Source organism: Typopeltis vanoorti, chromosome 25 (assembly GCF_054136105.1).
Source record: "Typopeltis vanoorti isolate ZY-2024b chromosome 25, IOZ_Tvanoo_1.0, whole genome shotgun sequence".
In the NCBI taxonomy this organism is placed as follows: domain Eukaryota; kingdom Metazoa; phylum Arthropoda; class Arachnida; order Uropygi; family Thelyphonidae; genus Typopeltis; species Typopeltis vanoorti.
This window is the reverse complement of record NC_143573.1, coordinates 21,659,476-21,685,820: the sequence shown is the minus strand read 5'-3', so window position 1 is coordinate 21,685,820 and position 26,345 is coordinate 21,659,476. Positions and strand designations below refer to the sequence as shown.

General features: G+C 36.6%; 1 protein-coding gene across 1 annotated transcript in view; it reads right to left on the bottom strand.

The window, feature by feature from the left end:
* LOC150092596 (phospholipid-transporting ATPase ABCA1-like) overlaps positions 1-26,345 on the bottom strand; it is a 982,930-nt gene that overhangs the window by 559,125 nt on the left and 397,460 nt on the right. Inside the window, exons 21-22 of the mRNA XM_090414749.1 lie at positions 18,614-18,745; positions 2,068-2,207 (exon numbers count right to left, since the gene is read on the bottom strand). Of these exons, the coding sequence (XP_090270875.1) occupies positions 2,068-2,207; positions 18,614-18,745 (272 nt within the window). The remainder of the gene's footprint in view (positions 1-2,067; positions 2,208-18,613; positions 18,746-26,345) is intronic.

Genomic DNA, 26,345 nt, shown 5'->3' with positions numbered 1-26,345 from the left:
ACATTGAACTGGCATCCTCATTCCTATGCCCATTCACTCGATTTATTCAAGTCTTCTTCTAAGGCTACAACATCTGCTCTGCATATCAGATAAAATAAACAGAATACTATAGAAGTACAACCTTAATGCCACTTTTAAACCTCCTGCAAAATTATAGACTTATTCAACTCATTCAAGGATCCACTTCCTCTTTTAGCCCACTATGGAGTATATCATATTCAGTGCACCTGTAATTTGCCCTATATATGTGAAACAGGACACGCAATTCCTATCTGAAAAAAAGGAACATAAACGGTTCATTACATTTAATAACTATGATAAATCCGGCCTTTCTGATCATGCCCTGAATACTCTACATAGAATTGACTGGAAAGGCATCTTTTGTTTACATCACACTAAAACTTGGTATGAATGTAAATTTAAGGAGTCCTATGAAATTATTATCAACCACCCTAATCTTAACAATAACGATGGTCTAAAAATCCCAAAAATATGGAAAGCACATTTTCTACCCATCAGCAGGAAAGGTCATGGCATCGGTGTTTTGGAATGCATTTTGTTTATTAATTATCTTGAAAAGGGTAAAACAATAACCAGGGAATATTATTCTGATCTTTTAAACAGACCAGACGAAAAAATTCATGAGAAAAGACCCAGTTTGCAGAAGAAAAATTTATCTTTCATCAGGGCAATGCACCTGCCCACAAAAGTGTTTTGGCAATAGGAAAATTAAGGGATCTGCACCATGAATTGTTGGAAAATCCACCCTATTCCCCAGATTTGGTTCCCTCTGAATTCTATCTCTTCCCAAAACTAAAACTCTTCCTCACTGGTCACTGTTTTTCTTCAAATCAAGAGGTGATCGCAGCTGTAGATGCGTATTTTGCAGATCTTACTGAGAACCACTACAGGGATGGGATAATGGCAATGGAGCATCACTGGAATAAATGTATTAGTCTTAAAGGAGATTATGTCGAAAAATAAAAATAATTTTGAAATTATAAATTTCTTTTTTCATTGCTAGGCTGAGAACTTTTTCAGACCACCCTCATATATGAATAACCAATAGAATAACCATTGATCAAATCATTGTTTCTGTGGCATACTATTTGAAATGTAATATAGCTTTTCTTGGTATATATATGTGTATACTCCACATACACTCTGCAAATACATCCGGTCTGATATACAGTACCAGAGAGCACGCAACCTAGAATCACCCAACTTTGACCTTCTTTGGTTGAAAATATCCCTTCCCCACTCAGTCAAATTTATTTGCTGTCTCTATTGCTCCCCCCAATGCAACCAACCACTCTGAGATCTTTAATTTCCTCTCCTTAAAAATTAATATTGTCCAATCCCACTTTCCCAACAGTGAAAGTATCCTCCTAGGAGATTTTAATGTGTACAAATCTGTACAACTGGAGGAGGAAGGCCAGCTGGCCTTCCTCCTCCAGTTGTACAGATCTTGCAGGCAGAGATGCTGAAACATTTGTCATCACTAACAACTTTACACAAACTTGTTCAGATGCCAACCAGAATACCAGATAACCCGAAACACTCTGCAAACATCCTAGATCTCTCCTTACCAATGATCCCTCCAAATACTTCCTTATCTAATATATAATATAATATAATATGTGTGTGTGTGTATATATATATATATATATATATTTTGTTTTTTTCCCCAGTATTAGTAGTTTATAGACCATATGCACCAGTTAAGCACCCAGAGGGGGGGGGGGCAATGGGGCCCGGGCACCCCCCAAAGAAAAGGAAAAAAAACACTAGAAAATTTTCCAAAAATCTTTTCCTAATTAAAATTCCTTTTTTTTTAATTTATGTTGTGTCATGTCCTCTATTTCTATACTACTTATGAATGATGAGTGATCACTGCAGATGCTCAGTCATAGGTCATATGCGATGCGTAGTGTGTATTCGCAAATCGTCTACTCAACCCCCCCCCAAGGTTAAATCCTGAGCGCTCGGCCCCCTCCAAGATTAAATCCTGAGTGCGCTACTGATATGCACCTGTATGTTTAAATAAATCAAATTATAATCACTCACCTGAGAGATTCTTGGATAATTCATCTCTTTTATGTTCCAATCCAATATCTTCAATCATCTTCTGGCTTTCCCTTAAGACATCTGTTTCTGGAGTTCCTTTTAAACGGCCATAGAACCACAGATGCTCCATTACTGTCAAGCTGACCAAAACATTTAAATCGATAAAGTTATTTTTGAAACATAAAAGATTTTCTAAAATCATTTAGGATATAATGGAAAAACTTATCAGCTGTTTAGAGTATCTAATATAAATAATAATAAGTATGGATAATAGCCTGGGAAAACAACAGTAGCAATATCACTGCTACTAAAATGGTAAACAAGAATTTTTAAAAAGAAGTTATTTTATTTATATTTGTAATATATTGTAAATCTAATTATATTAATTGACTCACTGAACATTATCTGCCCATACATTAAATTTTGAAGTAGAGTATTTCAAGAAAAAGAAGCTTACGATGGCTGCTGAGCTCCATGTTTGAAAGAATAACCTGGCTGTTGAAGAGCACTGCCTCTTGCTAGGGATGGGTGAGAGTAAGAGAAAAGAAAATCAAAGAAAAACTATTAGCCTCTACTGCTAACTCTCCTAATGACCTTCTTTCAACAGCGTTTCTATCCTATCCAACCTATCCATTCTCAATAAAGAAGCCATGCACTTGAATAACTTGACTGCTACTTCAAATCTAAAACTCAACAAACAAGGTGAGTATTACTGCCTTCCAACTTTCAAGTATAGTGTTCAGGCCTCCTAAAGAATTTATTTAGAATATGTTGATACACTTAAAATTACTAAGGATATTGACTTTTAGGATTTGAAGAAGTTGGTGCTGTATGAGTAAAACAGTTCATATTTTCATGAGTTGAGTCATATTGATCAGAGGAAATGGAACAAGATGAACTGTATTGTATATTGGTGTAACTTTACTTCAGGAAATTGAGATGGATAGGTAAGAATCCTGGGAGTTGGTTGAATCAAATCAAAAGCTCTTAATCCTCTAGTTCACTTCAAAACAGGATTCTGAAGACATTTGTCCCTCAAGAATTAAAGAAATTCAGTTTCCTTATTACCGTGTTTCCTCTTCCCAATTTATACATCTATCATTAAAACTATCACAATAATCGCTCACTCTATACTTCCCATACTAATTTGTCTGAAACATTCCCTGCTCATCAAACTTTATGTTTCCTGGCACACAGCTACATCCCACTAAATATTCTGTCCTATCAGCCTCTACCTCACGCCATACACTTTCCAAATCATTATTGCTTTCTTCCAAATTCTTTACTCAAAGAAGCCACAATTCATTACTTGTCATTAGTAACCTCCACAATGTTAATTCTCCTCATTCTTCCAAAATATGCTAACTTCTATTTCTGTCAGGACACATTCTTCTGTCAACCATTTCACTGATCTTAATAACCTTTGAACAAGCTGAGAGCAAGCAATGCCAATTCTTTTCCTTTCCTGATGCTCATGACATTTATAGAGAAGCATCAATGTATCATCAGTATTCTTATACCAATTATTACTTTCCTCAGATAAGCCAATTAGTTCTATATCTATCCATCTATCCTACTATTTCCACATGAGGGCCATCCATGCTTTCTTCACTTAAAATACTTTACTTGCTCCAACAACAGTATTTCCAAATTTGCCTGCATACTTCCATTTTACTTACACCCATCTCTTGTATACAGCCTTCTTCTATTAGCAAATATACTCCAAACATCCACATATTCTAAACCTCTTTTCAACCCATTTTCACTATCATATATTACATTACTTTTCTTGTCTCCTCAATTCTTATCATATCTAGGCAATACAACCACTATATTCTTTCTTGAACTTTTCTACTGCACAATCCATAGCACTTATCTTATATCTCTTACCACCCAGTTTATGCTGCATCTCAAGTCATCCATACCAACCTGATATTTCTCCCCCCCCCCTTATTGCTCTCACTTACCTACCTTCCTCTTATTCCATGCCCCTCCCCCTCTCTGTATGGAATTCCTCTCATTTCTTCTCTTTACCTGGATCTGCCTTTCTCTCATCTTCTATACTTATTTCCATAACTTTATATTACATCTACTCTGCTTCACATCCCTTTGCCCTCTTCAAATTAGGTTTTATGCCTTCTATTTCCTATATCAGTATATCTATTTCTCTTTTCATACATCTTGTCTTCACTTCACATTGATCAACACAGTCAAGACCATCTGTCAGAACTGCTATACCTCCAATCACAATATCTAAAGCTAAATTCATCAACACCTCATTCACCTGAATCATGTGACTCATATCTCTCTCTCTGCAAACATTCACCTATTTCCAATGAGCCACTTCTGCTGCTATTAAAGCATGAGGTAAGTGTACCTTACTCCAAGTGCCCAAAAAGGGAACAGTTATTTGATCATCATGAAAGTTTAATAGGAGGAAAGAGCAACAGTAGTACAGAAGAGAGACACAGAGAGAGGAATCCTAATCTAATGTTCAGAAACTCTTCCACCTATGATGTGCTAACCAATGACTTTGCTCAAAGTTGTGTCAACAGATAACTAACTCCTAAATAAAATTACCAGATGGAAAGAGGAATTCAAAACAAAATGAGAACTTCAAATAGGAGTTAGCTGTCTACTAACCTTATTATTATTAAGAGAGACCTCCAGGAGGTCAAAGACTCACCAAGGAGGTGACATATTACATGCACCTGCTACCATACTTTTTCTTAAATTCATTATACAGCCTGCACACACGACATCCAGTGGCTATCCATTCCAATCACACACCGCTCTACGAGAGAAAAATTTAGATCTCATCACCTTCTTAGCGGCATTCATTCTCAGTTTCCAAGAATGGCCTCTTGTTCCCCCCTCTCCCTTTACATAAAATAAAAAATTCCATCAACTGAAATACCGTATGATCCTTTCAGAGGTTAGTAAGTCTCAATATTTGTCATTTCCTGCCTCTCTTTCTTCTTTTGCTAGTGTCTGCAGTGTCTACAAATTCTCAGTCTGTCTTCATAATCAGTAATCTATAATCCTGATATAATTTTTAGCACATCCTTCAATCCTTTGCACTCTCTCCACTATATCAGAATCACAACAGAAACGTTAAGACCAGGCATGCACATAATAGTCCAAGTGAGATCTTATCAAGGCCTTATAAAGAGGCAAAGTGACATTCTTATCTTTACATGTCAATATTCGTTTCAGCAATGCAATAATCTATTGAGTTGTATTTGCACTATTTGCTATATTGTCCTTGAGCATCAACTTCCTATCTACTAAAACTCCAAGATCACTAGCCTGATCAGTTTCTTCTAACATAATCCCACCAATATAATATGACATTGGATATCAAATCACACCCAAGAGCATGACATTTACTGACACTGCTTATTTTTCCATGCCCACAATTCCAGCCTATTCAAATCATTCTGCAAGTAGTGCATATCAGCAGCATTCCTGATTACCTTACCTATCTTTGCATCAGAAAATAGCTGTATGTTACTTGTCAAATCCTTCCAAATGTCATTAATGTATAATACAAACTGAATAACAGTGAACTAAGGACTGATCCTTGTGGTACACCACTGGTTACCTTAAATTTTGCAGACTCACATTCCTCCATATACCTCTTTTTGATATCTGTGTCAGCCATCCTCTTATCTACACTATTTTATAATCCCAACCCATATTCTCCAATTTACACAACAGTCTTCCATGCTGTATTCTGTCAAAAGCCTTCACAAAATCCAAAAGTATCATGTGTATCCATTCCCCCCTTGTCTAGCTCAATAATAACATTATTATTATTAACATCTGACTTCTATTGAGTCAGAGACTCATATATGGGAGGTACACATTATTGCACGCAATGTTCATCCAACCATGCCTGAAACATTCAATGCATCTACATTCTCAACACACTCAGGCAATGCATTCCATTCACCCACCACTCTCCATGCAAAGAACCTGCACTTCATTCCTCTACTCACATCTTCCTTATACAGTTTCCAACAATGGCTTCTTGTTCTACCCCCCCCCCCCCCATCCTATTCTATGAAAAATCTCTTCCATGTTAACCTGATAACAACCCCTGACTAGCTTATATGTCTCAATCATATCTCCCACCCCCCTCTTTCTCCTATTCAAGAGGCTCTGCAATTTACATTCTCTCAATCTCTCCTCATGTTCCACATTCCAAAGACCACTGACCACCTTTGTGAGTTTTATCTAAACCCTTTCTAAAATATCCTCATCACCATGAAAACCCAGAGACCAAATCTCTGCAAAAAAAATCCATATGACACCTTATATAATGTCATCATAACCTCTATTTCTGCAAGTCAGGGTCCTCTGCATCATTGCCATTATCCAATGTGACGTAGTCACAACTTGTACAATGTAGCCCCTTCCACCATCATTCCCAGATCTCTCATCTTCTCTACGTCCATTAAAGTTTCTCCATCAAGTGTATACGTTGCATCCCATCATTGCTTACTAAATTTCAAAACCTTACACTGTGCAACAATGAAAACTGATAGTTCTACTTACCTGCCCATTCATGCAATCTATTCAAGTCCTCCTGTAAGGATATAACATCTATTTGACTCTGCACTGCTCTCCCAATTTTGCATCATCCACAAACAGCTGCAGATCACTAGTTAAACCTATACCAATATCATTAACATACAAACTGAATAACAATCGTCCCAATTACCTGCATCCACTAGTGACCTTCCTCTTTCAGGATACTGCACCCCCCACATACAACTTTCTGATACTTATCTGACAGCCTATCACTGATCCAACTCAAAAGCCTGTTATCCAATCCCATCTGTTTCAATTTATTTAGCAGCTTGTCATGTGGCAGTCTTTCAAAAGCTTTTGCAAAATCCATTATTATAGAATGTGAGCAAGTTGCTAAAACATGACCTTCCCTTAGTAAACTCATGCTGTTCATTGCAAAGTAGAGATTCTTTGTCAACCCATTTCTTAATGCGAGCCCCTAACCGAATTTTTCAAAATATTCACTACCACTCCTGAGTATTGATAGTCTTTTCACCACCCTTGTGCAATGGGATTACCATACATTCTTTCCACTCCTATGGAATCTTCCCTATTCTGAGGGTCAAATTATATAGCCTGTTCAAAGGAATAGCCAGTTCAGTTGAACACCCTTTTAGCAGCATCTGTGCTGATATCCCATCAGTCCCAATTTTTGAATTCTTATTCAGTTTGTGCAACAGTTCTAATGCCTCCTCTTCTTACACCTGAGTCTCTTCGCCCATTGAGGGGGTAGCCAATATTGCATATACTAGGTTGATAGCTTTTAGTAAAATGGGCACTCAGTAGTTGAACAACCTCTTCTGCATCTGTCACCCTTACACCATCTGCATTCAATAGAGTTATACTTCCATGTTTACTCTTTCTTTTATTTGTAGCATATCTATAGAATTCTTTAAAGTTTTCTTTAGCTTGCAGAGCCAGCTTCTTTTCAAACTCCAATGTTGCTTGTACAGCAGTTGTGACTCTTTTGGCCTGCTGCTTATAATTTTCATAATGGACATCATCCTTTTAACAGTATTCCTTACACATCATCCTTTTCTTATGGCATTATACCTCCATTTGACTCCTACCCTATTTATTCTTTGGAACACATTCTGATATTGCATCATTTAAGTATTTTTTATTTTAAAATTTTTTTATGGAATTTACAACCGTGTTAAAAAACTTTTTTTATTATACCACGGTTGCATAATTTACATAACACGGTTGTCAATTCCATAAAAAATTTTTAAAATGAATGCTGATCACTGTGTAACCCTAAAAGAAAGGATAAGTATTTTTTAATTGCTTCACGTGCACTCTCGATATTCTTCCCATCCAACAACCAATACCATTGCACTTAGCTCAGTATACTCCTCAGTTTGCCATAATTATCTGCTTTGTAGTTCACCATGCAACCTTTTTCTGAATGCAATTCATAAACTTGGCCACTTCCCAAGTGAGTACAGCTTGATCACCATATATATACTTGAGAAGAAATCATATCCTAGTTTAATCCTTACCAAAGTATAAGAATGCATGAGAAGTATCATCATGATTAATCTACTTGTATATATGGAGGATGCTGACTTCATATTAGTTGCCTAAGTATCCCATAATGCAAATCACATTTCCTTTTGGATGTTACAATGTTATGCATTATGATGTCTGCTTAATTCATCCTTGGATTCTTCCTGGGTCTGGCTCCATTGATGAGCCCTCGATAAATGTTGAAACTACTCTGGATAGTGACCTTCCCATAATGCATAGCAACATATATGCCTGAAAGGACTTTGCATTACAGGATACTAAGGCAATTGATATCAAGTCAATATCTGCTATATGCAAGTAGCTGAGTTATGAAGTACCTTCATGTGTAAACAAAGTTTACAGTTCATGAGGAAAGGATTAAACTTCATGAGTAAAGGATTAAACATGAATATGATTTCTTGACAAGCATAATATAAACTTATATTATCTCTGCTATAAGCTTGTTGGGAAGTAATTAACCACATTATGTTCTTTTATTGCTAAATCTCCTTTTTCTTTTTTTAGGTGAAAAGTAACTTAGATTTCAAAAACAAAATTTCTTTACTTCATCTAGCATTTAGATGATTCAGCTAGCATTTTGCTAGATGAATCATCCAAATATAGTGCTTCACCATATACCTTTCTCATATAAGCATTCACTCTATACAATACCTTTGAAGCTCAGCATGATTTTACATGAAAGTTATCACCCAATATTATTATTATTTTTTTTTTTATTTAGTAATTAACTTTGATAACAGGAATGGTAGGTAAGGGGAATAATACTTTCAGGGAATGGAAAAGTTCTCTCTTCAGATGAAACAGGATGAGGTAGGATTTTGCTAATGACACAAGAGAATTAAAACAAAAAAGAGTAATCAGTAATTTAGAAGACTGTGCATTTTAGGCTATTTGGTGTGAGATAATGGCCACCATGACAAAATATACAGCCACATGCTGTTATGTACAGAATGGGATAAAATGCAGGATGTAGACAGCTTGAGTCAACAAATTAGCACAATGAGCACACAGGCAATAATTTTTAAGGGGCATGCCAACTATTGGACATATATTGGAAGGAGAAGAGGTCACATGGAGGGAAGTAAATAGAATTTATACAGTAAACGTGTGGACAGACTTATGTGTTCGTCGAACATGTTGTTTATTATTTTAACGGTATAATAGAACACAGAAACTAAGTAAATAATTAATTTATTAACTTGATGCTGATATTTCGCTGGTATTATAACCAGCATCTTCAGAGCACAAAAACACTGTTTGTCACAATACGCGAGACTAAAATTTGTTAATGTACACCATGTTGTTTTAGTCTCGCGTATTGTGACAAACAGTGTTTTTGTGCTCTGAAGATGCTGGTTATAATACCAGCGAAATATCAGCATCAAGTTAATAAATTAATTATTTACTTAGTTTCTGTGTTCTATTATACCGTTAAAATAATAAACAACAATTTATACAGTAACTAAGACAATTACCTAAGACATCATGTGACTGACAAGTTTGAGAGTGCTGGATCGGTGATAGCATCAGAGGATTTGTCTATAACAAAAGTAGCAAAATTGACTCTGGGTGGAGCAAATAATCATATGGTTTTGAACTGGAAGGTTGCCAAGCATCAAATTTTCAGCTTATTAGAAGTATATGTGCAGAGCAGGTATTTATGAAAATCTAAGGAGACAGCTTAAAGCAGTGCCATAATATAAATATCTATAAGTGAAAGATGCTAGAAGTGCATGAGAGATGGTGTATGAAGGAAGAAGAATCAAACAGTATATCCAGGATCAGAAAGAAAATCAGGTAGAAATTAGATGTGCATGAGTATGTATGAGCATTAAGCAGGAGTGGGAAAAAAAAACTGCTTGCAGATATATATATATATATATATATATATATATATATATATATATATATATATAAGGAAAAGGTGATCAACATGCACAAAGCAAAGGCAAGAGGGATGATCTATATGGTAAGGAAAGCAAAATCAGATTGTAAGAGAAAATCAGCCAACAAGCAGTTCAACAGAAATCAAAAGGATATTAAGTTTTTTTTTTTTTTTAGATGGAAGGTAAAAGGAAGAATGACTATTCAAGGATAGCTTTAATGGGTACTGCTTGAGACATGCAATGAGATGGAGGGCAGGCCTCAGAACATCCTATGGAGTGATGAAGTGCATTTTCATGTTTGTGAAACAGTAAACACTCAAAACTACCCAATATGTGCTAATGGCTCCATTAGCACATACCCACAGAGGAATGTTGGGGAGGTGCTCAATTCTGGTGAACACAGTGTCTACATGAAATGGACGCCATGTTTACCAGACCTTAACCCCGTTAACTTTTGGCTTTGAGATCACCTTCAAACCATCGTGTATTGGGGCCAAAGTTTTCACCAGGTAGAATTGAAAGACAAAATCACAAATCAGGTGCAAAACTTTTTGACAGGTCAGTTGTATTCTGTTCATTTCATAAAATAATGTGATACAAAAAACATATCATATAAAGCTGGCATGCTACAAGGGGTGGTTTCGAAGTAGATCTGGATTATCATTGGCGATGACATTCCATACGATGGCCTTTATACAGTATTAGATATTTGTCCTGCACAAAGGTCAACATATGGAATGTCGCCTCCAATGATAATCCAGATCACCTTGAAAGCCCCTTGTAGCATGTCAGATATGTTTCTTGTATCACATTATTTTATGAAATGAGCAAAATAAACATCATTGAATAACTTTGTTCATAATTGATTCTGAATCATTTGACAATCATATACCACCCAGTTCACACTGACATAATTTTTCAACTTTCAACTTTATTGGCTTAAAGGGTGAAGCAGATGCTTTTCATATTCCCCACTGTCTGATGAGGAAAACTGTGAGAGGGAAAATATTAATGAGCCTGTTGCTCACCCTGAGTGGGCCTGAGGATTAATCATTGAGGTTGCAGTTTAAAATAGCTTTTGGTCTTTTGCACTTGGTGTAATCTGTTGCGTCGTAATTTGCAGCTAGTTGAATTAGATTATTAGGATGCACAGATGCTATTGAAAAGAACTTAGTTGCTATAGTCTGCATGAAGGTATAAATATAGGGGACTTCTGTGTCCCGGTGAAGTTGCACAGTGTGTATGAACCATGGTGCGTTCAGGATTATTCTGAGACATTTATTCTGCACATGTTGTAGTTTGAGGATACTAGTATTAGCAGAATAACTCCAAGCCAGAGAAGCATAGATGACTATAGGATGAATCATCAATTTATATATAACAGTTTGATTCTGGTGCTCAATTTGCTGTTTCTGTTTATTAGAGGATAGAGCTGTGCAATGATTTTTGATGTCTTTAAACATTGAGATTTGATATGGGAGCTGAAAGTCAATTTTCTGTCCAACAATATGCCAAGATATTTGATCTCAGACTGCCAAGGGATTTCTGTGTCAAACAGGAGAACGTGTCCAGTAGGAAGCATTGATCTTCTGATGAACAGTATGGCTACGCTTTTCTGAGGAATTATTTTGAGTCGCCATTTGGTGAAATATGGTTCAATTATCAGTAGATTTTCCTGCAGTCTTTTGATTGCTAGGTGCAGTTTTAAAGCTCTGGCTAATATCACTGTATCATCCGCATATAAAGCTTTGATAGATGACAGTGGGTTGTGCAGAATATCACACATATAAATGGAGAAAAGAGTTGGGGCCAGTAGTGATCCTTGTGGGACACCAGCCAAGATGCGTTTTTGTATGGAGTGCGCCATTTAACTTAACTTGCATGCGCCTATCATAGAGGTATGATCTGATCAGGTGAACCACTTCCAATGGTATTCCAGATGTTATCATTTTATATAGAAAGCTGTAATGCCAGACTTTGTCGAATGCACTGGCTATGTCAAGGAAAACAGCCCCAGGCATTGACGCCAGTTAAATCTCGTGGTAACATATTCTACCAATCTGTATACTTGTTGTGTAGTACTGCAAAATTGTCGGAATCCAAATTGCTTCTCAGGAAAAATGTTTTGTGCACTAGTTCTTGGAGTCTATTGAGAATGACTTTCTCGGCAATTTTGCCCAGGTTGGAGATGAGGCTAATTGGTCTGTAGTTTTGAGGTGATCGTGGGTCTTTTCCAGGTTTATGGATTGGGATTACATCTGCTAGTTTCCAGTGGGAAGGAAAATATTTGTAGTGTAAGATGGAGTTTATAATGTTAGTCAGATGCATAACAGCTGTGTGGGGTAGTAATTTTATTACCCTGTTTGTGATTCCATCAGGTCCAGGAGCCTTTTTGTTTTTAAGCTTCTTGATTATGTCATATAATTCTACAGGTGATGTGGGTGCAATTTGACTAGAGCATGTGACAGAAAGTTTGAGCAAAGATCTGACATGTCGATGAACCTTGTATATGTGATTGAAGTCGAGATAGTCATATGAGGGTTTGCATTGCTTTTCTAGAGATGTTACTATTGCCTTGGCTTTGTCTACGTCGGTATGGATAAGGCCAGTATCTGTTTGGAGAGGAAGAAGAGGTTTGTTTTTATTCTTGATGTTTTTGATAAGATTCCATATGGAGTGATTGTCAGGAGAGATAGAATTCAATTTTCCTTCCCAAATTTGATTTCTGTGTGCTGTGAGAGCATCTCTAACTGCAGAGTTGAATCTGTTCAAGATTCTTTTATCTTGAGGTGCTCGCATGTTGTGATTCTTTTTTCTTGCTCTGTTCTTTTCTCTGATCAAGTTCATAATGTCTTCTGGCAAGTGGTTAGATCTGGGGGTAGTTCTAGAAATAGTTACTGCTGCAATGGCAGTGTTGATTTGTTTAGTTAGATCCTTTATAGCTGTTTCAATTTCCTCTGTGGATTTAATCAGTGGTACAGGACCAATATATTTGGGAATACATTGGATAGTTCATCCCAAGGTATATATGTGTGGGGGGTGAGTCACTACACTGTACTGGAGTCTTACATTCTGTAGGATAGTTATATCCAGTACATCAGTACCCTATGTGTTGTGATGGGTAGGTGCTGTGGGGCCTGACACAACCACATTGTTGGATTCAGAGTAGTTAGCAAGGATGTGACCATTTTTATTTGTCGAAAGGCTATTCCAGAGGGGATGCAGTCGCTAGCCATGATGACAGGCTCTCTGTTGATCAGTACAGCATTCAGATCTGAAAACAGTAATGTTTTTTGCAGAGGATTATATGCTGCGAAAATCTTTAGTTTGCCCACTGTGCATGTGGGAATTTCTATGCCTGTAATCTCAAGATTAATGGTGGGTGGAATATTTATAGAGTGATGATTGGTGTAATTTTTAATGTAAATAGTAGTGCTGCCTCCTCTGCAGGATAATCTGTCAGTTCTGTACATCTGGTATCCATTTATTTTGGGATTATCTGATGGTCAGAGACGGGTTTCATTTATCAAGAGTATATCTGGCTGACGCCTTTGGGCAAACTCCCGGAGCACCAAGATTCTACCTCTTAATCCGTTCGCATTCCATGCTATGATCTGTAAAGAATCTGGTTTTATTTTATTTCTGTTCATGAGTGAGTGCTGAGATAATGACTTGTGTGTCCTTTAGAAATCTATTTGTAGAGCATGGTGAGGGGTTGGATCAAAATCCTACAGCATATTTGTCAAGGAAGAAGTAATGATAGCCGTCAGATTTGGATGTGATGTTGGCTGTTCCAGGGATGTCTGTTTAGGGCGAGTTACATCTGCATATGTCCTAGATTGTTGTTTCTGAGTTGTTCTTTTAGGGGCCTCTGACTTCAGCAGATGGGCTTCTGACCCTTTATGTTGATCTTTAGGAGGCTGTGAAGTAGTCTCTGATGTAGGTGTGCTAAGAGAGGAAGAGTATGTTCCTTCTTCTGGTTTTCTATTTCTTGGATTGTGCGCGCATCCTCTGTAGTTGGCAGTGTGAGGACTGCCACAGTTGCCACATTTAGCCGGGGTGGATTTTGGCTTGGAGCATGTATTTGTTGGGTGGCTGACCCACATTTTAAGCATTTAAATTCAGCCTTGCACATCTTCTGGGCATGACCAAACTTCTGACATCTGTGGCATTGTCCTGTTGAAGCCCTTTTTCTTAATGGTTCTATATTAATTTTCAGTCCACAGATGGACGTCAGATCATATATGTGCTTGTAGGTTTGACTGATCTTTATTAATTCCAGTGGCATTGGAGTCCTGTCTCTCCTGGTCATTCTGCTAACCTTTACGAGTGGTAAATCTTGCTGGTGTAGATCTGCAGTGATTTCTTCTGTGGAAATATCTTCAGATACACCTCTAATCACTACCTTGAGGTTTTTTCTGATCCTAGTGAAAACGTGTGGTACTGAATATCTCTGATATTTAATTCAGAGGTTAAGTGTCGATAATCCATCACTGTTCTGGGTTGGATTTTAATACCGTCTGTGACATTCTTCACTTGGCTGTATGAGATCTGTAAGTTGTACAACGTAGTCCTTAGCGACATCCATTGATTCTTTTCACGCAGAATAATCGGGGGTATCTTTTTCCTTGAGGAGGTAGGGGAGTCCAGGACAGGGCCATCTGCTTCCATTTCATCCACATTGGGTGGTTCAGAGGCTGCAGTTTTGCGTTTTTTGCGAGCGCGAACCTCCTGATAATCGGTGTGGTGAGTAAAGGGATTATCCTCAGCAGTTGTTGCTATTTCGCTAGCACTGTCTTGAAGAAGTTCTAAGAGTTGAGAGTCATCTGTATCAACTTCTTTTATTTCATGAACAACTTTTCCTGGCCATTTTATGTGAAGCAGATTGCCTGCGTGTTTAAATATTGCCATAAGCTGTTTAAAATTAAGTTCTTTGTATGGTGCATCCATGGTTAGACCCAAGCCTTGTTCTGTAGAGCAGGACATGACTTTCCCTTTCCACAATAATAAGTAGACAGTTTCTAATGAAGCAATGAAAACAATGGCGATACTAATGGCAATAGGCCTAGCATATCACCCTTGTTTTGAAATTTGTTGACTTATCTACTTAGCTGATTCTTTGGACCTGTTTGAAAAATAAACCGATTGATTACAGTAGTAAAACTATTTATTACTAGTAAATTTACTAGTCAAAATTCCTTGAATCGCATTTTATATCAACTATCAAAATCCCACACGTCAGACATCATCGCTTTCTACCATCGGTCCTTGACATAATTTTCTCCCAACTCACAGCATATATTCCCTATCAGTAATTTTTTTTAATTGTCAAAATCTCTTCCCAATGATCTGTATATATATAATATTATTTTTAATATTACTATACTCATCTACAAGTAATCCTTATAAGTAAATGCAGAAATTTGTATGTTTTATCACTCTTTCTCAATTATTATTATTCTGTATACTCTGTACTCAAAAATTCTGTATAGTATTTATTGTTAATATTAGAAGAACATGTTGTAAATACATAACATAGAAGCAAAAAAGTATTATTAAAAATTTTAATTGAAATCCAATGTAGAAAATGCAGCACTTAGTGCTAAATTCTGTAAAATTATAAGCTGCAATGTCACTCAAGATGTTTATTGTATGTGAAAATATTTCAACAATCAATAAAACGTAAAACTCAATAAAATAATAAATAATAATAATAATAATTAATAATAATATTAATAATAATAATAGTATTATTATAATATAATATTATAATATTTTTACTAATAATATTTTTTAAATAATAATAATATTAATAATAATATTATAATATAATATTATAATATTTTTTAAATAAAAAAAAAAAAAAAAAAATCAGCTAACGCCTTTTTATTCCCGTATATACGGGAGTAGGCGAGGCCATTTAACCCTATCTAACTTTTGGAGACTGAGTGGGCAGTTCAATCTCCACTGGTACCCAATCAGAGACAGATGGCCCAAGGCTATCACTAATTAAGCGGTACACAGTGAAGAGAGACGGCTCAAATGTGCCGCCATCTCGTGGTCTCTAACCCTAACACAATATATTTAATGTCTGAAATAATGTGGGTTCTACGGTCGATTTTCTTGAGTTTACAGGACGAAAAACCCGAGTTTCCGGGAGGAAAAACCTGCTTGCCCGTGCCAGAGATCGACTAACTCGGGAACCGGTCGAAAAAAGGCTTAGAAAAATTTCCTCTAGTCGCCGACTAGACTCGAAACCAAGACTTCCTTCGTGCGGCCTAGCGCGGTGGTGTGCAAACGCCACATCCACTGAGCTACACAGAGCTTAATATTTTTTAATAATAATAATATTTTTTATTTTATTATTTTTTTAAAAAATAAGAATAGTTTATTATCTCTCAAATAATTACATGAATATACTAAAATTTAGGCAACAATGCAACTTTTTCTTGCAAAATATTTCAGCAAAAATTATAATTATCCGTAATATCATTATCATTTGCAGAATTTCTCATTGACACAAGAGTAAAAAGCATTTATTATTACCATTAATAATAATCATAGTAATACTTGACACTTAATAACTCACAAGTTAAACAATATTGCTTATGTTGCAGTTTACATAATAATAATTTTTTTAAAATTTTAATATGTAAATCAAATATATAATTTTAAATTTAAATATATAAATGAAGTATTACTATCACATTTTCTGTTTACTACAAGTATTCATTACAGAATATTAAGTAAATAGTGTTAGATAAATACTACTACTAGGATGTAACTCAACTGCATCCTCGAAGCTTTGTAATTAGCTTATCTGAGGATGACACTGGTTTTATATATATATATATATTATTGATTTGGTTGCTGTGTTGGAAGTAGGCAGGTGTTCGGGAGGTCAAATGAATGATCTGAAAGGTCTGATGAAAGTAAAATTGCCGATATATCCTGTGTTATTGCATCTGTCTTGATGGTTCACATCCTTTTTGAGGGCTTCTTTTTGAGCTAATTAGGAGGCTTTTTTTTTCCACAGTGGCAGCCTTTCTATGTCTTCTGAGCTTTTAATTTGTATCGGCTTTGAAGATTTTGATTTCCTTATAAATATCTTGGCATCTCTGGTCCACAAAAATTAGTAATTTTTTTCCATTTTTGCTTTTCTTGCTTGGTACAGCAGATTCTGGTTGAATGGTGTTAAATATTCGGATAGGAAGATTGGTGTATTGTCTTGCTGTGCGTTCAAGTCCTTGGTAACTGGTTTTCTCTGCCTGCTGGCTTTTATGAGATTGTCTCTTGTGGACTTGTTCGTAAGACAAATTATGACTGGTGCAAGTCGTGGCAAGCCTTGGTTTTTGCTCTTCCTAGGAATTCAATTTACAGTCTGAATGTCGTTAAGCTGTAGGGGGATATCAATTACATGGCCTAATTTTAAAATCACGTCTCTGAGGTTTTCTGTTAGGTGCAGTTTCAGAAAGACCGTTTATGACAAGATCTTCTTTATGTTGTTGCTGATTTAAATGTTCGTATTGTAGTTTTAGAGAATGAAGTTCTTGATGGAGTTTGGATGTCTCTTTCATCAAATTGTGTTGCCTGTCATTTAGTGCGTTAATGCTCATTTTAATGTCTTTTACCGTTTGAAACACTTCTATAACTGCTAAATTATTATGTTTTACCAAATCTTCATATTCGCTAGATTTTTTTGTTATTTGTTTGTTCTGTTTATTAAAGAGTTCTTGCACAAGGTCTACTAAGCTGGCTTTTATGGTCTCTAGACCGTTTCCTATTAGTATATTTAAAGAGTTAAAATTATAGGACTCACCTGCATTTTTTTGTCTGTTCAGTTCGTCGTCTGATTTTGCCTCCGGTATAATCGGCTGCATCGTAGGTGGCTACTTTAGGTGCATTTCTTTGTTCTTCCTACAGAGTATGCACTTCCATTCCTCGCATGTTACATTGGATTTATATTTATGTTGCCCGGTTGTTTCTGAAAAGCCATTTTAAGTGGAGAATCCTACTGCATTTCGTACAAGTTATATTATTTCCGTTGGACAATAAATCCTCCAGGCATTTGATACACTTCATGACTCACCTTTCTTCCCTTAGTCAGTGTGGCGTGATTGTAAAGATGGCGACATCCTTTGTTCTTTGCTCATTGTTGACCATGGTCCCCTCTGTTCACTTTTCAACACTTCAAAATTTGGTTTCTTCTTAACCGATTTCGTTGAATTTTATATCACTTCGGCGTGATAAGTAGGGTTACTTGGGAACACTTTCAACTTAAAACAAGAGTTGGAACCACTTTAAAACTATAAAAAACTAGAGCAGCGATATCACCATGAGCCCGTTCGTAACACAATGCCCTCTCTGATTGTATGATTATATAAATAATAATATTAATATTAATAAAATATTTTATATTTTTAATAATCTTCTTTACCAAGAAGATTACTGTTTACACACTTAAGGTTATTACAGAGAATATAACATTTTTTCCCCCTCTTTTGCTACAACTTTGCATAATAACATTTCATTGAGACTATTTTAAAGGAACTTACTCATCAAAGAGAACGTTATGCTGAGGGCATGTTCCTAAATTGTGTCTAATAATGTCCATGTCATTCCTGATGTCTAATCCATAAATTTTTGTGGTTCCAGATGTAGGAGGAAACATGCCAGTTAAAATAGAACTGAAATAAAATGAAAAATTATTTGTACACAATAATACTATAAAAAAAATAAAAAACTTCTATGATAGTTAACTACACCTTAATAAGACAACAACAACACATTATGGAGAGGTAATACTACTTTTATACATAACAGATATTTAAAACAATATTATTTTCTTTCAAATCTTAAAACTAACTATTTATATATCATATACAATGAACTCCCATCTATAAATGGTTCAGTATACAATCAAATCATTTTATGAACTCCTGATAATAAAATAGGTTTCAGTTTATGATTGAAATGTGCACTTATATTGTAATTAGTAATCTAACTCATGCCTGTGTTTTGGCTGACACAATTGTAATCGCTAATTATGTATGCATCAGCTGAAATTCACACATGAGGTAGGTGGTTAGAACAACAGGAGTATTTCTATTGACAATGTTAATTGGGGTGGGCAGGAGGGACTGAGCAGCTGACTCATGATCAGCATTTCATTTAGCGATTTTCATTGTGCTCAGTGAAATAATAATGTGTTGAATATTAAATTATACATTGTGTAAATGCTTAACCATGATCTCTAAACAGTGCAGCAAGATGAAATTTTCAATTAAACTTAAAAAAGAAATACTAATAAATCATGTTTTGTTGATTTATGACTTATTGGCACAAGAACCCACTGCATCATACCAAAGGTTACAGCAGTACACAAGATATTAATAGTCATAGAGATAAATTAATAGATGATATACATGAACAAAAACTTAAGTTAAGCAATACAGTATCTACATTTATTTCCCCCACTTTTGATTATAAATAATTTATAACCAAATGTGTTTCTATAAATAAATTCTTTGTAAAAAGTTCAAAATGTCATGCGATTTTGTGTTGGGACTACCCACAGAGTGTTGTGTCAATTAAAGTCACCCATCAAAAGTACAGGCTCAGAAAGGTGCAAGATAACATTGTCAAGATTGATATAATTTAACTCATCACCCAGCAGCAGTAAATAAATTGAACATACTGTAATAAGAAATCCCACTAGGTGAGTCACTACTGCTTCCAGAGCAGTATTAAGCTAGACATGATGGAATGGAGTATGAATGCCCACTAGAATAGCTACTCCGCCATGAGCAGGACCATCTTAAGTTCTGTCCTTGGGTATAACAGTGAAATTCCTTAAGGTAGGATCCTCATTGGGTTTTATATATGTTTATTTCAGACAAAAGCAGAAAGGCATGTGCTTCTACAGCAAAATATTGATATCGATATTCTGGTGAAGCTCTTGACAGTTACATCATCATCAATCTCCTGATATGTACCCTTAAGGAGAGTTCAGGTTACTATGATGGCACTACATGATTAAGTTTATATTATTATTAATCTCCTATCAAATATTTTCTTCCAAATCAGTCTATTACTTGTGAGAACTCCAATATTGTCATATCTAACATTTTGTGCTTCTAAAGCACTTCTAACTGAATCAATCCACCTAGACCTTGGTCTTTCTCTGGGGTCTCTTTCCCCATCTTGTCATCAAACACCAGTTTTGCTAATCTTTCCTCACCTATTCTATTTAAGTGAGGGTACCACCTTAGATTAGCTCTGCTGACACATTCTTGAATGCTAATGATGTCAAGTTCCATTCTAATAACTTTATTTTTAATATGATTCTGCCATTGATGGCATCTGTTCACTCCCCTAATTCTTCTCAGAAAACACTCGTGGTCTCTAGTCTTTATTCAAGTGCTTTATTTCTAACCAAACTCTCAGATCCATAACTTAAAACTGGTTTGAATACTATCTTGTATAGTACTATTCTTTCTTTTAAAGTTACATGGTGATCAGCACGCATATTGATAAATTTAGGGACACAAAAACACACGTGCTGAACAGATTATTTTATTAATTACTAATAAAATAAAACTTGATGTTTTGACCCTTGTATCGAGGTCATCATCAGAAGGATACAAGTGTATAAAGAACCAAGTTACATGCTTTAGCCCTATGTACCGATAAACTAAATCTACATAGTTAATTAATCCTTATCCCTAGCCTGACCTCTAGTGATAAAAATAAAATAAAATAAAATAAAATAATAAATAAATAAATAAATAAAATAAATAAATAAAATAAATAAAAAAAAAAAAGAAAAAGAAAAAAATACAACGACAATAAACTGCTAAATTCCTCATGTATTAATATTCTTCTGGATTTGTACAGTTCTTATTGTTATAATATGATTTCCTTCAGTTGCTGTTGAATGTTGAGGAGTGCGTGAGTAGTGTTTGCCAGGAGGAACAATAGAAAGGGTGGCTAAGACAATTAAGAGAGGTGAAAGGGTGGCTAAGACAATTAAGAGAGGTGAAAGGGTGGATGAGATGATTGTGATGGTAAGAACAAATGACTTGAGTGGTAATGTAAGTCAGGCAGTGAGAGATATGAGATTTTTACTTGAGGCTGTACGGAAGAAGACAGAGAGAGGAACTATAGTGTGCGTGTTGCCTAGGTATGATAATGATGAGCTGAGCAGAAGAGCAGTGATATTGAATGGCATAATAGCGAGAATGTGTGACAAGAGAGGACTGGTATATGTGGATGCTTGGAGTGCATTTGAGGAAAGAGAGGAATTGTATGCGAGAGACCGCTTACAATTGAATGAGGAAGGATGTAGGCATCTGGAGAGATTGCTGTTCTGAATGAGTCAGTGTGTCCCAGGGAGGACAATAACAAGGGTGGCCTCTTGTGGGAATGAATATTTGGGAGAAGGGAGATGACATCAGGTAACAATGAGCCCAGTGGAGTCTAGAGAGTATAATGCGGGGTATAGAAATAATGGCATTTATATGCTTTATACTAATGCCAGGAGTATCCAGAATAAGGGAGAGGAATTGGTGGCGCAGATAGCATCAGTCTAGCCAAAAATTATTGGGATCACTGAGACGTGGTTGACAGAAGGGGATATAATAATAACAGGAATAGAAGTCGCTGGGTACAGCATTTTTCGTCAGGATAGAAGAGGAAAGCGTGGTGATGGGATACTGCTTATGAAGGAAGTGAGACAAATGATTTTGAGAGCATATGGTGTGAGGTAGAGGTAGGCAAGACAGGATATTTAGTGGGGGTGTTGCTACAGACTCAGGAGCACAGAGGATGGGGACCAGGAGCTGTTTAGACAGTTAAGTTTGGTAAGTGCAAGAAGAATGATTGTTATGGGAGATTTTAACTACAGTAGTACAAATTGGAGAGAGGAAGATGCATGTCGCAATAGGGGAATGGAATTTCTAGAATTCTTGAGGGACAAATGTCTCAGGCAACATGTAACAGAGGGAACAAGAGGTTCAAGAGTTTTGAATTTGGTTATAGCATCAGAAGAGTTGATGATAACTGAGATGATATCTCTCCCACCAGTTGGAGACAGTGACCATATGGTTTTGATTTAGAAAATGAATGGACATGCAAGAGTATCAAAGAGACAGGAACATATGTGGAATCATGAGGCAGGTGATTATAATAGTCTTAGACGTCAACTTCGGGAAGTTTCATGGAGGGAGGAATTGGAAGGCCAGGATATCATTAGTGCGTGTGAAATTGTGAGAGAATATTTGTTAGCAGAAATGGTAAGTTGTATACCATGAGTAAAGAAGAAGACACAATTTGGAGTAAAGTGGATGATAAACAATATTAAACATGAATTGCATGTGAAAAAGAGGCTATGGAAGAGATATAAGGAGACAGGTGAAGAGAAGATGCATGAAGAATATAAGACAGAGGCCAGAAGAGTGACTAGTGTGGTGAGGAAAGCGAAACTAGAATATGAGAAGAGATTGGCTCTAAGATCCCAAAAAAATCCTAGGGAATTTTTTAGCTATATGGCCAGTAGGAGGAGAAATGACTGTGGAAGAATGATATTGTGGGATAAAAATGGGAATAGAGTGACTGATGCAGAGGACATAGTGGAATTGTTCAATGAACACTTTATTGGAGTATTTCATCCTAGAGGAGTCAGTATTAATGCTAGAGGGATAGGGCTGGTTCAAGGTTTAGAGGTACAGGAGGAGAGTGTCTTTTAGATACTGAGTACTCTGGATGTCAGTAAAGCTTTGAGACTGGATGGTATTTCACCATGAGTTTTGGGAGAATGTGCTAGGGAACGTGCCTTTAACCTGGCTTTTCAATGAAAGTCAGGCTGCAGGAAAGGTGCCCAGAGAATGGAAGGAAGGTAAGATAGTGCCATTGCATAAGGGTGGTAGCAGACTGGAAGTATCTAATTATAGGCCAGTTTGCATGTCATCAGTAGTTGTTAAGATCTTGGAGAAAGTAGTGAGGGACCATATACAGCATTCGACAGATGAATGTGGTGTTATTCGTGAGAGTCAGCATGCATTTGTGAAGGGGCGTTCTTGTTTTAGCAATATGCTAGCCTTTTACAATAAAGTTACAAGAGCATTAGATGAGGGAAAGGCATATACTGCCATTTTCCTAGACTTAGCAAAGGCATTTGACAGGGTGCCACTTGATAAGCTGATATTTAAGTTGCAGCACATGGGTCTGGATGTCAGATTGGTTAACTGGATTCAGGATTGGCTGTCTGATAGGTATCAGAGTTGTGTATGGTGGAGCAGTTTCAAGGAGGCAGAGGGTTACAAGTGGGGTCCCATAGGGCTCAGTACTAGGACCTATATTGTTTAATCTTTATATCAATGCCATTGTCTGTGGATTGCAAGTGGATATTCAGTTGTTTGTGGATGATGCGAAGCTGGCAAGGATTATTAGTAATAGTGCAGATGTGGTAGCCCTGCAAGAGGATTTGAATAAGCTAGATAGATGGGCAAATGAATGGGGATTTCAGTTTAATGCAGCACAATGCAAAGTCTTGAGGTTTGGGAACCATCGATGGGCTGCTGCATACTCTATGGGAGTAGTTTTACTGGAGGAAGTAGGGGAGTCAAGAGATCTGGGATTGATGATTGATAGAAACCTGAAATTTAGGGGACATATTCAAAGGTGGTGAAGGTAACACAGAGGATTGCTACAATAATGAGAAAGACATTGACCTGCAGAGATAAAACAGTTATCATTCCGTTGTATAAGATCCTGATCAGAGCACACTTGGACTACTGTTCTCAGATTTGGTCCCCAGGATTTGAAGGGGATAAATTAACTGTGGAAAGGGTACAAAGGCAGATAACAAAAATGGTTTCAGGACCGAACAATGATAGTTATGAGGATCAGCTGAGGGAATGTGGACTGCACAGTTTGGAGGATAGAAGAAGGAGAGGTAATATGATTGAGACTTTTAAACTGTTGAGAGGTAGTTACAGGGTTGACACTGGGGAGTTCTTTTGCTTGGTTGAACAGCAGGAAGGAGTGATGACAAGAGGCCATCCCTGGAAGTTATGAAAGGAAAATGTGAGCAAGAGGGTGAGGAGTGGTATCTTTGCATGGAGGGTGGTTGAACCGTGGAATGCGTTGCCTGATGGAGTGGTGAGAGCGAGAACAGTCAATGAGTTTAAGGAGTGGTATGATAGACTTTGTGTTTCTTAGGGGGGGGCCTCCCCTCGATGAGTCTTGACAGACTTTATGTTCTTAGGAAGGACCTCCCATGATGAGTCTTTTGACGCCATGGAGGCCTGAGTAGTAATAATAATAATAATAATGTTACAAACACTTCACCAGGTTGTCTTCTTGTAGTGGGATTTTTCTATGGCTAGTTTAGGTTGTTATATAGGTTGTAGATGGGTCCTCCACATTCTTGGAATGGTTAGGCCATCATTTTTGATGAGATTTGGGTTGTATTTGGGAATTTCATATGACTGTTTAAATTTTCTCTCAAACCAGTTTTGGTGCAGTGTAGGAACTTGGTATTTTTCCAATAAATTCTGTGGTATATTTAGAGTGCATGGTCAGAAAGGTCGGTTTTTCCAAAATGGAGATATTTAATGTGTCGTTTGTGTTCATCTTGTCTGATTGGGATAGTTCGCCCTGTTTCCCCTATGTATGGTATGTTACATGTGCATTTTATTTTGTATACCCCTGGGTGGGCTAGGTGTGGAAGAGGATCTTTAGAAGAAATGAGTAGGTGTCTTAACTTATTTGGGTGTTTAAAGGTGGTTTTAATGTTGTATTTTCGTAGTGTTCTGTCTATTTTTTCAGAAATGCCTCTAACATAAGGAATGGCAATAGCATTCCTGAAATCTTTTTTGTTGTTACTGGTATCTGTGTAGAGGATCTTGTGAATAGTTTTTTTTACTGTATCCATTTTTTATAAATGTTTGGTTGATGATCTTGTATTCCTGGTTTAGAGCTTGTTCATTAGAACAAATAGTTAGAGCTCTGTGTTTAAGGGTACTTATAACACCTAGTTTTCGTGTTGGGTGGTGGTGGTGGTAAGAATTTTTGTGTATGTATTGGCCTGTGTGTGTAGGTTTGCGGTATACTGAGAAGGAGAGACAGCCAGAGGGAAGAAGTGTAACAAGTGTGTCTAGGAACGGAAGAGAGTTGTTTATTTCCATTTCAATGGTGAAATGGATACGTTTGTGTTGTTTGTTTAGGTGGCTAAGGAATGTATTTAGAGCTTCACGGCCGTTAGGCCAAATGGCAAAAATATTGTCGATGTATCTGTGCCAAATATTTTTATTGGGGCTGTCGCCGCTAGAGGGATTCGTAGTGTGTAGTGTTTGTGAAAGCTCTGGATAAGATAAGTATTATTTTCAGTTATCATTGATAAATTTATTTAATATTGCATAGTTTTGTTTGCCTTGGATCTCTTAGTGCATCTTTTTGTGTGTTTTTGGTGTGTTATAATTTATAATTTGATAAAATACGTTGCAAGTAAGTATGGCTCCAGTACGAAGGAAAATGGTGGCAAGTAATAATGGTTCGCCATCTTTATCAAAGAACGGTAGTATAAAAGAGATGATTCAGTGTACTAGCTGTGAAATGTACGCTTTGTGGAGTGCGGTCAGAGTGTGGTTAGATGATAATAAAGGAGTGAATGTGTGTAGAAAATGTAGGGAGAATGAGAAATTGAAGAGTATTTCAGATCATGAGTGTGATATTTTTGTCAAACTTCAGAGTGAAGAAAATAGGGATATGACAAGAAACGGCGAGGTTGTACCAGAGAATTGCGAGAGTGTGAATGTAGAAAGTGTGAATGATAGTATTAATGGTTTTACTGAGAATAAAAAAGATGAGATAGACGCAATGAGTGAGATCGCATTGTTGAATGGTGTGATACAAAGGGCAAAACAGCAGCCAGAGCGTATGAGCAAAAGTCGACTGAATGAACCAGCCAATAATAAAAAGTATGACAGGAAAAATAGACATATGAGTCTGAACATGAACAAAATGAAGGATAGAGTGCTGTATGGAGACTCGTTAGTACGAGGTGTGATAGTAGAGGATTTGACAAAATCATAACAACCTGGTGCGACCATAAAGGATGTAACTGAGTCTATTAGAGAGAAAAGGAAAGGGTGAAAGAAATGATTGTTGTGGCAGGTACGAATGATTTGAAAGGAGACAAAATGGAAATGATAGAAGACCTGAATGAATTGTTTGAGGTAGAAAAAGAAATGAGTGAGAGAGTCAGAATGATTAGTCTTTTGCCAC